At 40.7% G+C, this 12,119-nt stretch overlaps 1 protein-coding gene across 4 annotated transcripts in view; it reads left to right on the top strand.

Moving 5' to 3' along the window:
- The window catches only part of SORCS1 (sortilin related VPS10 domain containing receptor 1), a 287,180-nt gene extending 275,525 nt beyond the window's left edge, over positions 1–11,655 (top strand). For 2 of the 4 annotated variants that reach the window (XM_027460308.3, XM_072039772.1), the window contains exons 24-28: positions 1,317–1,416; positions 6,178–6,283; positions 6,456–6,616; positions 7,954–8,072; positions 9,461–11,655. In XM_027460308.3, the coding sequence (XP_027316109.3) occupies positions 1,317–1,416; positions 6,178–6,283; positions 6,456–6,616; positions 7,954–8,072; positions 9,461–9,517 (543 nt within the window). In that variant the 3' untranslated portion in view covers positions 9,518–11,655. The remainder of the gene's footprint in view (positions 1–1,316; positions 1,417–6,177; positions 6,284–6,455; positions 6,617–7,953; positions 8,073–9,460) is intronic. The other 2 variants (XM_072039770.1, XM_072039771.1) reach the window with 2 other exon arrangements.
- The last annotated feature ends 464 nt before the right edge of the window (positions 11,656–12,119 follow it).

The raw sequence follows: 12,119 nt of genomic DNA, 5'->3' as shown, positions 1-12,119 counted from the left end.
GATCTTGGTATGGCTGTAAAAGCACAACTTTCTCTGCAGTTGCGTACGATTTGTGTAATGGTGTTCATTGTTGTTTTTTTTGTTGTTTTTGTTGTTATTTTCCAACTACCACTCCCTAATAAGCCAACATTCAAAATAGTGGATATGGTCCATTGGAAAATTGCTTAGTGCTGCAAGAAAAGATGAAATAGATGAAACACCTAGAGAATGAACATACAGAAGAAACACAGCAAACTATCAACAGCATGTCTACAGGCTTCTATTCTTTGATTAATCTATCTGGATTTTTGCTTTTGATAGCAAGATGCACGAAACTTCTTGTCTACAATTGAAGTGATATGGAGAAAGTGGTGTATGTGCATAATATGAAAAACTGACTCAGAAAAAATAATGTTTATTAACAAATTGGACTGAAGCTTGACTCTTACTGTACAGATTTCACAGGATCTTATCTCAACAAATGTTCATCTTTTCTGTTTCATGCTTTAAGGACGAATAGCCTGCTTTCATTTTCTGATAGAGCTCTATTGTTGTCCTCACAGTTATGGAAGAACAGTTGAGAGATATAAATGTTCTGTGGGAGTTCTCTCCCATGAAAGAGAGAACATAAGAACATGCTCTCTGTGCAACCCAGAAGAACAGATACAACATGCATTTTGTGTAAGACAAACACACTCTGTATTCAGTCAACAGCATAGACACTTTAAGAGTTTCAAGCTGTTTCTGGTATGTACTTAAGGATCAGGGAGCAGCTGGCTTGAAACTCAGAGTTGGATAAATTAAATTTGTTTCTAAGACTTGAAATCCAATGTGAGCTGGGGTAAGGTAAGGACTTAAACATTCATTTTGATTCAGGTGTATCAAATGTTCTAAGATCATAAAGCTGACCACTCAATGAATAAGTTGTTTTGACCAAATGAGTATTAACAATTTAAATGCTTGTCTTTATTTGGGTAGCAAATGGAATTCACTGATTTACTGTTGCAGGATTGTCCTGCAGGCACTCATACTGGTGCAGTGTTCCTTTGAGGCTCAATCCCTTTTTGCTGTTGGGCTGTTCCTAAAGCAGTATGGTGGGACAATTTATTGCTATCAGTCATTGCTAGCCATCCACATATCACTCTGGATATAAAACTGGCAGACATGTTCACCTGCCACTAAACCCCTTTATATAAGGTACAAAATTTGTACTCCGAAAGTCTGATAACTCTGCAAAATCTTTGCTTTGTATACAGCTCCATTCCCTACCCACCTACTGTCAATCTAAACTGATGATAAAGCAACAAATATATTTTTAATTTTCTTCTTGTTTCCAGATTTCAGAAACTCTGGTCCAGAAACTGAAGCAAAACTTTGTCCATTTTGATTTGAAGCCAGGGGTTCGAATTCTTGTGCATGCTGCCCATTTAACAGCAGGTCAGTATACTTTTTCTTTGTACACCTTTTGTGTTGATCTGTAGCACAACTCAGTGTATGGACAGATATTAAAATGCCAACTATGCCTCACCTTTCTTTGTCATGCCAAAAAAAAAAAAAAAAAGTATAGTGGCATTTTTATTTTTAGGTAATACTTCTGTTTATTTATGTCAAGAACTTGCTGTTGTGTTGGAAATACAGTATAACTAGAAGTAGAAGTATGTGCTTTTCTGCTGTTTTGTGAAATATTTTAACAGCTAAGCAGCACCATGATGTATTCAGCCTGGATCACAGACTGCAAAGGTTACCAGCTAGCTTTGGACGCTTTCTGTTATTTTAGGGTCAGTGAACATATCAACTAAGCATAGTCCAGAAGTTGTTCAGCAGTCAGAAAGACTAGAATCAATTTGCATATGCACACACATAAGATCAGGCAGCTTGCCCTTTAACTAATCCTATCTCAAAATGAACCATCTTCAAAGTCCTTATGTTTAATTATATGTGTCTCTGTGTTTTCTGTGTGCTAAACCCTCATTTCACAGCACAGGACCTCTAACTATTGCAGGACATGGAACATACTAATCCATGCTCAGGATTCTTAGGAATTGCTTTTCCCTGGGATTTGCTGGGGAAAACTCATAATTCTGATCGTCTCTTGTCAGCTTCTCTGCTAATAGGCAAATAAAAAGCCTCAGTTCACTCATACCAGTGAAATGCTCTACAAAACCCTTTGCATGGTGTGAACAGGTCTGCCCAACCTGGTGTCATCTCGTGTGCTGCCCTGTCAATAAAGGGTAAAAAGAGACTGTTAAGGAAGTGTAGTGTGATTGCGTTTAAATCCTCCTAAAAGAAAGCCTTGATGTTTGCAATGCTTCATGCTTCCTAAGTAGAACTTGCTAATAGCTGCTCTACAAATTTTGCTAGCTTTCCATTATTTGTGGAACACACGGTCAGATGCTTACTTTCAGACAAGTTAAAAACAAAAGCATATAAAAACTGATTAATATCTAATTAGAAAAAGAAAAAAAAATGCAAAAAAAAAAAAGTATGGGCAGTCAGTATAAGTTTGACCTTTTTTCTTTTGTAGATTGTAAAATAATATCAAGAGACATATGACAGAAGAATTGCACGTCTTTATGTTTAAAATTTTATTTTGCACGTAATTCATATAATAATTGCTGCCAAAGATCTTTGGCCTTAGTTTTCAACAATGACCATATGATTATGACCAGTGATACCATACGCATTTTTAGAAAACTCTTAGTGCCCACCTCCGAATTTTAGGGAAGCTATCTGAAAGCATCTTAATATGAATATCCAACTTGGAGTTACCTGAAATTGATCACTGCTTTTGTAATTTGTTTCTGTGCACTTACTCTGCCTACACACAAGACTGTTTTGCCTTTTGATCAATGTTCATTAAAGTCAAGATCAACCCCCAAATGAACATCTGATTCCTCTGTCCCTGAAGATCCTATAGGCCTTTTCTAATACATTATGGTTAGAAAGAATTGCCTCAGAAATATGTGGGAAAAGTTCATCTTTAGCTTTTGCTACTGAGGGGACATTCTAGATTTCATGCAGTGGAAACATGACACTCATGTCTCTAGACTCTTATTTAATACAGGGTGAACCTGAATACAAGTTTTGTACTATATGTAGGAGCTTTCTGCAACATCTGGGGGAGGAATTTGGTACATCTCTGCAACAGAGGATGTAGAGAGTCTGCAACAGCTCCATCCATGCACAGAGTTGGCTAAAAGCTGGGTAGGTCAAATCCCAAATCCCAAAGTAAGCAGAGGTATATTTACATTTTTCCTGGGCTGCTAAACCTTTGTTTTCTGCCCTGTGTGAACCAAAAGGCAGGGTCCTTCATTATGGCATACTGACATGCTAAATAATAGTATGGCCTGCAGGTACACACTGGCCTGCTTCTAGCTCACTCAGACTGAAGCAGAGGGTTCTCAGCTGAGACACCCTTTGTAAATACAGCATCTTTGTGCTCACTGAAACTGTATATTTTTGTTTGTATCTATGCACACACTAGGAATGAGTACTCTTTGTCCATAATAAAAGGAAATACTCATTTACCCTGCAAGGTAGGCTTTGTTGTGCTTCTCTTCTATGCTTCTGTTGAGACGTGAGTAATTGCTGTAACCAGCTTCACGGTGTCCTATAGGAACATTACAGGATTGTATCTCTTTCAGAAATATGATTCAGTAAGAATGCAAAATAATCACGGACTGCCAAACTAGATATTTAAATAGTCCAAAGAGCAGCTGCTATGGGGTCTTTGAGGAAATATGGCTCCTTACCAAGCTGCTGATGTCACAATTTAATTCCTTGTCTAAATAAAAACCCCAATTTCATGACATCAAAACCTGAGGACAGTTTAGAATTTTACAAAATGCCAAAAGAGGGATTTACTTTACTGATGAAAACTATTGTTTGAGTTGTCAAGGAAGAAGAAAAAAACATGTATTTGAAATGCAAGCTCTTAAAAATAATAAAATAAAGCAAGGAAACCTGCAACCCATGTGGTCCAGAGATGCAGTTCTGGTCTGTGGTACCACTTTTTCACTGTGACTTTGTGTTGGACTCCTGGCAGCTATTAGCTAAGGTTGACCAAACCACTCATGTCATCAAGTGTATGTGTAAGTGAACATGTACATAAATGTATGCACACATGTATCTAAGTACATCCACATGCCTCAGTGCACGCACATTACTTCTTGTGTGTGTGCTTGGTCATGCACTGCAGATATTTCTGCAGCAGAGAAGCTGCAGAAAACAAAAGTGCAGGTATCTAAATTAACTTGGTGTGAATATTCAAGCAGAACCTGCAGAAATGAGCCCCTGTGCATGTTGTATGTAGACATATGCATTCCCTGGAGCACAGAATGATGGGCATTAGATTCAGCACATTTCACACCTCTGTCTTCTTTGTTCAGGCCACACTGGAGAAAGGATTAATTTATGGCAACTCTGGACAACAGATTGCAATCCATTCATGTTCATTCCTCCTTCTCAAAAAATAAAATAAAGTAAAATAAAATAATAAAATAAAATAAAATAAAATAAATAAAATAAAATAAAATGAAACAACGTCCCCAACCCAGCAAACAACCTCCAAAGTAAAATATGCCAGCATTCCTCACAAAGCAGTTAAATAGCTGTTTATTACCAGACCCTGAGTGCAGCATTAGAACAAGAACATTGAGTGATACTGAGCCTGAATTGGTCAGAGAGCCACTTTGTCATCCCACAGAACTGCAGAGACCCACAAAGTACAGACACAAAGGAGACGGTGGAGACTTGTGTGAGGAATTCGTAGTAATAGATCATTTCACCCCAGTGCCTCAGCTTCCTGAGCCTAGCCTGCTTGATGAAAGTTGTTTTTTTTTTTTTTTCCACTTCTCATTGTAAATTTCAGCTTTATCAGGCTGAGTGTGACTGCTGAAAGCGTGCGTGTGTGTGATATGTGAGCCTGAATAAGTATTTGCTTGTGAGTGCATAATTTTTGTTTGCTGTCTGTGTTTTCGAATGGGTCTGCTCAGTGTGTGTGGATGGGGGCAAGAGAGAGAGGATGCATGTGGCAATGGTTCAAGTTAACATCCACTGCCTTGCAGAGAAGTCATTACCCTCATCTTCCATGTGTAACACAGATATAGGCCGTCAGTGAGGATGTACCTGCTGTGTGCATTAGCTCTACTCTGTGGCACATCTACAGGTGCATGTCTGTCTACAATCTGTTTTATTAGTGTCTGAGTGAGCAGCGGAGCCTTCTGGGTCTCTGTCTCCCTCTGTGGATGCTAGATGTCTTCCTGTTTTTGTGTGTATATATAAGTGATGGAAGCTGTCTTTTGGATGGAAGATGTAGAAACTACATCTACTTAATGTAGTTTATTTTGTATTTCTGGGAAAGCCACACTTCTGTCTGTTTTCTGTGGCTTTATTTTGAAAGAGGCTATGAAGACACTGCACAAAATTTTGAGAAGCACAGGGAGTTTTTGTATGGTTAGGCTTTTTTTGTTTTTATTTTTTTCTTCAACTTGTGCACTTCCTTGCAAGGAAGACTCCTGGGGAAGAGAACAGGGCATAAAGGGAAAAAAAAAAAAAAAAAAAAAAAAAAAAGTGTTCAGAAGAGATGAAAGGGAGAGGAAAGGAAGAAAAATGTCAAAGGTGTGAGAAGAGCTTGCCACGATAAGGCATGGGTGCTGAGGCAGTGTTTGTGAATAGTACTGGACTTCTGTTAGGGACAGAAGAGGACTAAAAGGACTTAGAAGACAGCAATATGTTTGGTGGGAATCATTGCTTAAGAATAAATTCGGTAGCCAGTTGTTCATTATTCGCCAGGTATTGGGAGCTACCTAGACCGCCTCCAAGAAAAATAAAAAGTCAACATGACAAGTCAGCCCATGGGTAGCTCCAGGATGCTTCAGAATGTCTGGTTTTGGTACTCAAGTGACCTTGTTTGCAATTAGGTAATTGTCTGCAGCATATTTCAGATGTTCTTCTAATAGGCCTCTGAGGAGAGTTCTCTAAAAAAGCTATAGGGCCTTCTGGGGTTAGGTAGAGCACTACAGGTGGTCTGAACCCAGGGTTCTCTACAGCTTTTTTAGAAAGGGAGAGGGGCCCTGGAGACATGTGGACAGATGAGACCAGTTACAAGTGCCAGTGGAGAATAAACTAAATTTTTGGAAATAATTAATTTTCGCTCCAGGCTGGAGGTGGCTGTAACCTTCCTCCCCTGTCTTGCAGCTCCCCTTGTGGACCCGACTCCCAGTCACAGTGGTTCAGCTATGCTGATGCTCCTCTCTGTCGTTTTTGTGGGACTAGCTGTGTTTGTAATCTACAAATTCAAAAGGTATGACCTTCCCTGGGCCATTTCCTTCTCCCCACTGCCACCTTTCACTGAGGCATCTGGGTTTTATTTGCTGGGTTTTCTTTTCACAGTGTTTTTATTCTTGGTTTTCAAAAACTGATGGCACATCATCTGCCAGAGTACCCCACAATGATGGTTTCTGTTAATGTTTTAGGAAGATTCCTGGCCTTAATATATATGCACAGATGCAGAATGAAAAAGATCAAGAGATGATCAGTCCAGTCAGTCAGAGGGAAAGCATACCTAATGTCCCTCAAAGTGAGCTGATGAGCCCTGAGCAACTAGTAGATGAGAAGTTGGATGTCCAGCCCATAGGTAAATAACTTGCAGCATCCTGCAGCTGGTCAGACTCTGACTTATAATTGGCTAACCCTTTTCTCAGCCTTTCCCCTTCCCATCTTCCTGCACACTCCTCCTGCCATCCTCTTCTGCTGCAGTGTTAGTTTTGCTAGAGGCAACCTTGCTAACTCTCCCCTCCCCCTCACTGCCCTGTGGTGAAAGGGAGAAAAACAACTTTAGGCTTTTCCCTTCTCCTAGTTGCTCTATGTAGATCCTCTTCCCTTCTCAAAAATCCTGCATTATAAGGCAATTTGATTTATTTTGCTGGGGCTGATGTACTTGCGGGGCTACACCCCACACCTGAGTCCTGTCCAGGAGAACTTCAGCCACCCTCACCTGGAACATGCTGGTGAGCAGGTGATTTGGTAAGTCAAATCTAAAAGTTAACTATTTGTTGATGTTTTCACTGCTGTGGCCTTCATGCTGTGCCAGACCTCATTGCCAGTAGCAATGGTAGCCTGACTGCTTCTCAGAGAAACAGAGTAAAACCATTGGACAGCTGTGTTTGCCCTCAGGCTGATTTTCTCACAGGACTCTGTGGTTGAAAACTTGGCAAAGCAGGCTTTTGTAGGCCCTAAAGAGAGCAAAGTTGAGGCGAGCATACTGGGAACAGTCACACATTTGCTCATGCTTATATGATGTTACCCTGGCTACAGTAAAAGTGTTGGGATGGAGAAGAGAGGTTTCAGCCTAGGGACGTGTTCGTTTAAAGCCAACGCTACTTCGGCATTTCTCAGGAATTGCACAGACATAGTTCGGCTGTATTTGTGAGGTGACAGCTCTTCAGGCCGAGAACTTGCAGGAACTTGTCCTGCATGTAAGGACATGGACAGGTTTTAGAGGAATTAAAATGTGTAGCTGTTTTGACTCAGACAGAAGTGAGGCATAGTCATAACTGAGATCCCTTATTTGCACAATTTCATTAACCAAATGTTAGTTCTCACCAGAGGATGTCCCTAAATTGTACAGGAGTTTGCTAAAGCATATTTGTTGTAGGTACCATGGAGAGGAAGCAAGGGGAAGGGCAATTAAAAGAGGGAATGTGTTGTGCTAAGATTGTGGCCTGTGAAACATCCTAGAAGGAAAGAGAGGAAAGTCTCTTGATGGCAAACTAATGTCTAAATTGGAAGCCCCACTGCAATCAATAGTAATCTCTTGTCACCCATTACCCTTGGTTAGACTTAACCTTAGAAGATCTGGTAGCTATTAAAAGCTTTTAGCAGCTATTCATCAGCAGACTTGGACATCCTTGCTTAGCAGTACACAGGATGGAGTGAGGGGACCAACCTTCCCATGTGGTGTTCCCCATACAGAGCAACCCCAGGCCACAGTCCAGAACCCAAGGAAAGGAAATGCAACCAAGGTAGTCTGGACAGAGGACTTCCAAAAGGCTTGTGGATCACCAAGAGGTTTCAAGCCAAGACCCGGAGCGGTGGGTCCTAAATTTTAACAATTCTTTTCTGTTTCTTTTTTTCCCTTTTCCTTTTTACCCCAGAAGCCTCCAAGGCAAAACTGATGTAAGTTGCTAAGAGAGAAACACCCAATTTCAGGCCAAGACTCTGTTAACAGAGTTAGATGGGCTTTGATCTTCCTCTTTCTAAAGGAATGTAATGACCATGGTTCATGCCATTCCAGGGGCAGGAAAACATATTTTCACAGGTCACTCAGTCTGAAGTGACAACAGTCAGCCACCTACCAGCTCTACTGAACATAGCTCAAAAGTGCTCTTGCTGGTGTTGGGAACTAATCCTTTGAAGCCTTTAGGAACAGAGCAGTCAAAAAACGATCGTAGGGGTAGGTTTCCATTTGGTGCAACTATAGCATTTCTGGCTTTCTACAATATCCAGCATTTTGTGGATTTCTCAGCTGTACCCTGTGCTGCTTGACACTGTATTGAACCAGAAATTGGCCTTTTATACATCCTTGATTTTCACCTGTAAATGCACCAGTGAGCACAAAAGGTGAATGTGTGGGATAGATAAACTCAATTCTCTATCAAAAGGAATCAGTACAACAAACTTCCTAAGTGTTTTCCATCCTGGCAGCAAGATGAATGAGGAAACTAAAGCAGAGCTCATTGACAAAATGGAAAGGTCTGGACCTAGGTGTGAACAGAATAGAAAGTGCAAAGGCTCTTCGCTGTCCTCTGTAACCACCTCATCTGTTTCTGGAAATCAGCAATTTATTTTTTAATGAGTTTACTTTCTTTTGGGAAAACAAAGCAAGTCTGTAATTGGGTGTTTCTCTTTTGTATGCTTGTTCAGAAGCCAGTTTTTTTTGTTGTTGTTTTTTTTTGTTTGTTTGTTTGTTTTGTTTTGTTTTGTTTTTGTTTTTCAACCCCTTTGACTAACATCCAGGGACTAACATCTCTGCCTTGGATAAATCTAAATGAATGTCCCTGGATCATTTAATTTTCTCTCCAAGCCCTGGCAGCAAAAAACACAGTTCCTATCTTCTGGATATGAAAGTTTAGGCTCTTCTTTTGCAAAGGCAAAACTTAAGGTTATTTATAGAATCTCCAACACTTATAATTGCAAATGAGTTACACATTTCCTCTGAGGACCTCAACCCCTCCTTCCCTCCACCCTTCTGCTCTGGCCTCTCCCTCTTCTGTTCAACATGGGTGAATCATCTTCATTCATTAGTAAAAGAACAGGACACCACCTTCAGTGTTTTGAATGACAAGAAAACATTTCTGGGAAGAAGGTGTCAGTCTGGAACAGCTGAATCCCAAAGGCCAGCAAAGTGATACCTTTAAACGTCTTTGTCTAAACATGCTTTTTGTTTACTGACCCTTATTTTGTTCTTTCTTTGCCACAGGAAGTATTTCCACAGCTGCTGAGCCTCAGAGCACAAAAGAAATCCCTACCTATGTGAATGGTTGAATTGAGGACACCGATATATATATATCTATATTGAAAAAAAGAGGAGAGCTCATTGCATTTGGACTTTTTAATTCTTCAGATGACAAAGGGTTTTTAGCTTTAAGCCTGTGCATGTGGACATTATACTGACACCATAGCAGAACTGCATTGTACAGGTGTAAAATTTTAGTGGGGGGTGGGGGGAGAGGAACCGATATCACTATTTACCCCTGCAGCCCTTCCCTTCACCCCTTCACTCTCTCTTTTTTTCTGATCTGTCTCTAATTTGTAGAAAATTCATAATGATATAGGCCAAGAATATGCATGGGGGTCTCTTCTTTAGGGAGATGGGTGGGCTGGGATGTGGGGGAGAAGGGCTGGGGAGGTGGGAGGGAGCATTTAGGGTTCTTGGCTTTAGATTTAACTGCTCTTTTAGCACTTTGGGCTGCGGGAAGGCTAGCTGCCCCAGTAGACTTTCATAGGTCACACACAAAAAATCACACCGGAGTTTAAAGGCACTGAAAATCTTGGGTCAGTCTGGTTTATGTCTTCATATGGACTCTGCCCTTCGTTCCTCTAGCTGCAGCTGCTGCTCACACCCCATAGTTGTGTGGAGGCTGGGTGTGAGCATGGATGATCCCACCTGCAAAGCCAGGCTCTTTACTAAATAGCTTTTTAGCCTATTCACACCAAGGCACCCCTTTGATAGTACTGTTCAGAAGTAGCCTTCTGCCCCCTAACCTTGGACTGAACAGAATAACAGACATTAGAGACAAGGAGATCTGTCCAAACTGTGCTTTTAGGAGCTTATTGCCACTGTACTTTTAGGAGGTTATTGCCAGCATGAACTTACACCGTACTTTGCACCAGCCTTACAACTCGAATTTGGGCTAAGAGAAAGCCTAATAACACCCTCAGCCGCTTTTAGTGTTGACCTATGGAGTTGTCTGGGGAAGTCCCAGGAGATCTCTGCCTTTTGGAAGTCACCCCAAAGCCTGACATTATTTTTGAAAGACACCTTGTCAGTATAACAGGGAGCAGGGAACAGCCTGTGTGCAGTTTCTCATGGCCTTCTTGGAAACCCTCTTGGTTGCAGATCTGCAGACTACTGCCATTCTGGGTGGAGGGGATGAGAGTGAAGTAGGATTTGGCTTGAGATTGTTCCCATGTATTTTGAGCCCCAGCACCACAGGACTGCTCTTGTACAAGATTTTGAGTTCTTACCAATACCATAAGGTTGTGTCTTACACTGCAGCTAGAAATGTAACTGCAGGACATGTGCATATAGACTATGCAAAGGAACAGGGGGAAAGCAGGCTTAGCACACCTCAATCAGGTCTTTCCAGGACGCTGTGTATCTGGCTGAAGCCTAAACCGTGTCCATCACACCTATTGATTTCCAATGCAACTCAGGTAAACTTAGCACCAGGATTTTGTTTTGAAGTGCAAAGGGAGAAAGACAGTAACCAATATACATTTACTTAAATATGTTAGGTGAAAGCAAATACCAGCTGTTTCACAGTCAATGCAGCACACTTAGGGGGCACCCTGATTCCTGAAGCAAGTGAGTTTTGTTCAATAAATGTTGCACATGGCAACCTGCATCAAAAACAGAACAAAGAAGCATTACTGGCATAGTCTGGAGTCCTCGGGCTGGAAGAGGATGGTTCTGAAAATTTCTCTGTCACATATTGGGCATAAGACCCAACCAAATTGCTTGATGGCAAAGGAAAAAATAAAAAGGTGATACCAAATATGAGAGCATTAGATCTATAGTAGTCAAAGGATAATCACAGTATGGATCCTCTGCCTTTTTCTGTAGTTTCTCTGCAGACAGGTAGAAACACAACAGTTTGTATGGCTTTGCTATTGTTTGCAACTACAGCTTTAAGAATGATGGAAAACTTTTGGCAGAAACTGTATAATACTCCCCACTGAGGTCCAACATTAGCCAACTTATTTTTATAGTAAGTCAATCAAAAAGTTTTCTTATAGTGTTGGAACTATTTCTAATTTTAAAATTACTTTTTTTGATGTACTTTTTCATCTTCTTTTTCCCTTTCGTTAAATACAATGTAGCCTACTGTATAATTGCTATTGTTTATTGCTTTTACAGTCATATTTATTAAACAGATTATGTCTCTAAATGAAGGCCTGTGTTTTTGTTGTTCATTTTAATACTCTGTCCTGGACTGGGATAACTGATGACTTTAAAACAGGAGGAAGAGAATATCTTTAAAAATAAAGGGTTGTTCAATAATATGGGAAGCACAGGAGTGAGAGATGGTGATAACAGAGTGCTTCTGAAATGTTGCTGTTCTTAGAAGCAAGGTGCCAAGATGAAGTTAACTTTCTTAGCCCTTGGGCAAAGTGCTTCATAAGTGAAGGTAGGTACTGTAATCTCCATTTTACAGGTGGGGAAACTGAGGGATGTAGATCTCAAATGCTCTTTTTCTGGTTTCCAAACTGGCAATGGCAGAGTTCTGAGCAGCTCCCTTGAGTTCCAGCTCCATTCTCTGCCCAGTTATCCAATCCTATGCATGCTCACTGCCAAAGGTCCCTTTAAAATATCCTTTTGCCAACATTGATGAAGGAACGTTTTAGGTTTTGCAATT

This window comes from Anas platyrhynchos, chromosome 6 (assembly GCF_047663525.1).
Source record: "Anas platyrhynchos isolate ZD024472 breed Pekin duck chromosome 6, IASCAAS_PekinDuck_T2T, whole genome shotgun sequence".
Classification (NCBI taxonomy): domain Eukaryota; kingdom Metazoa; phylum Chordata; class Aves; order Anseriformes; family Anatidae; genus Anas; species Anas platyrhynchos.
The sequence above is the reverse complement of the archived record's forward strand: the minus strand, read 5'-3'. Positions and strand labels throughout refer to the sequence as shown.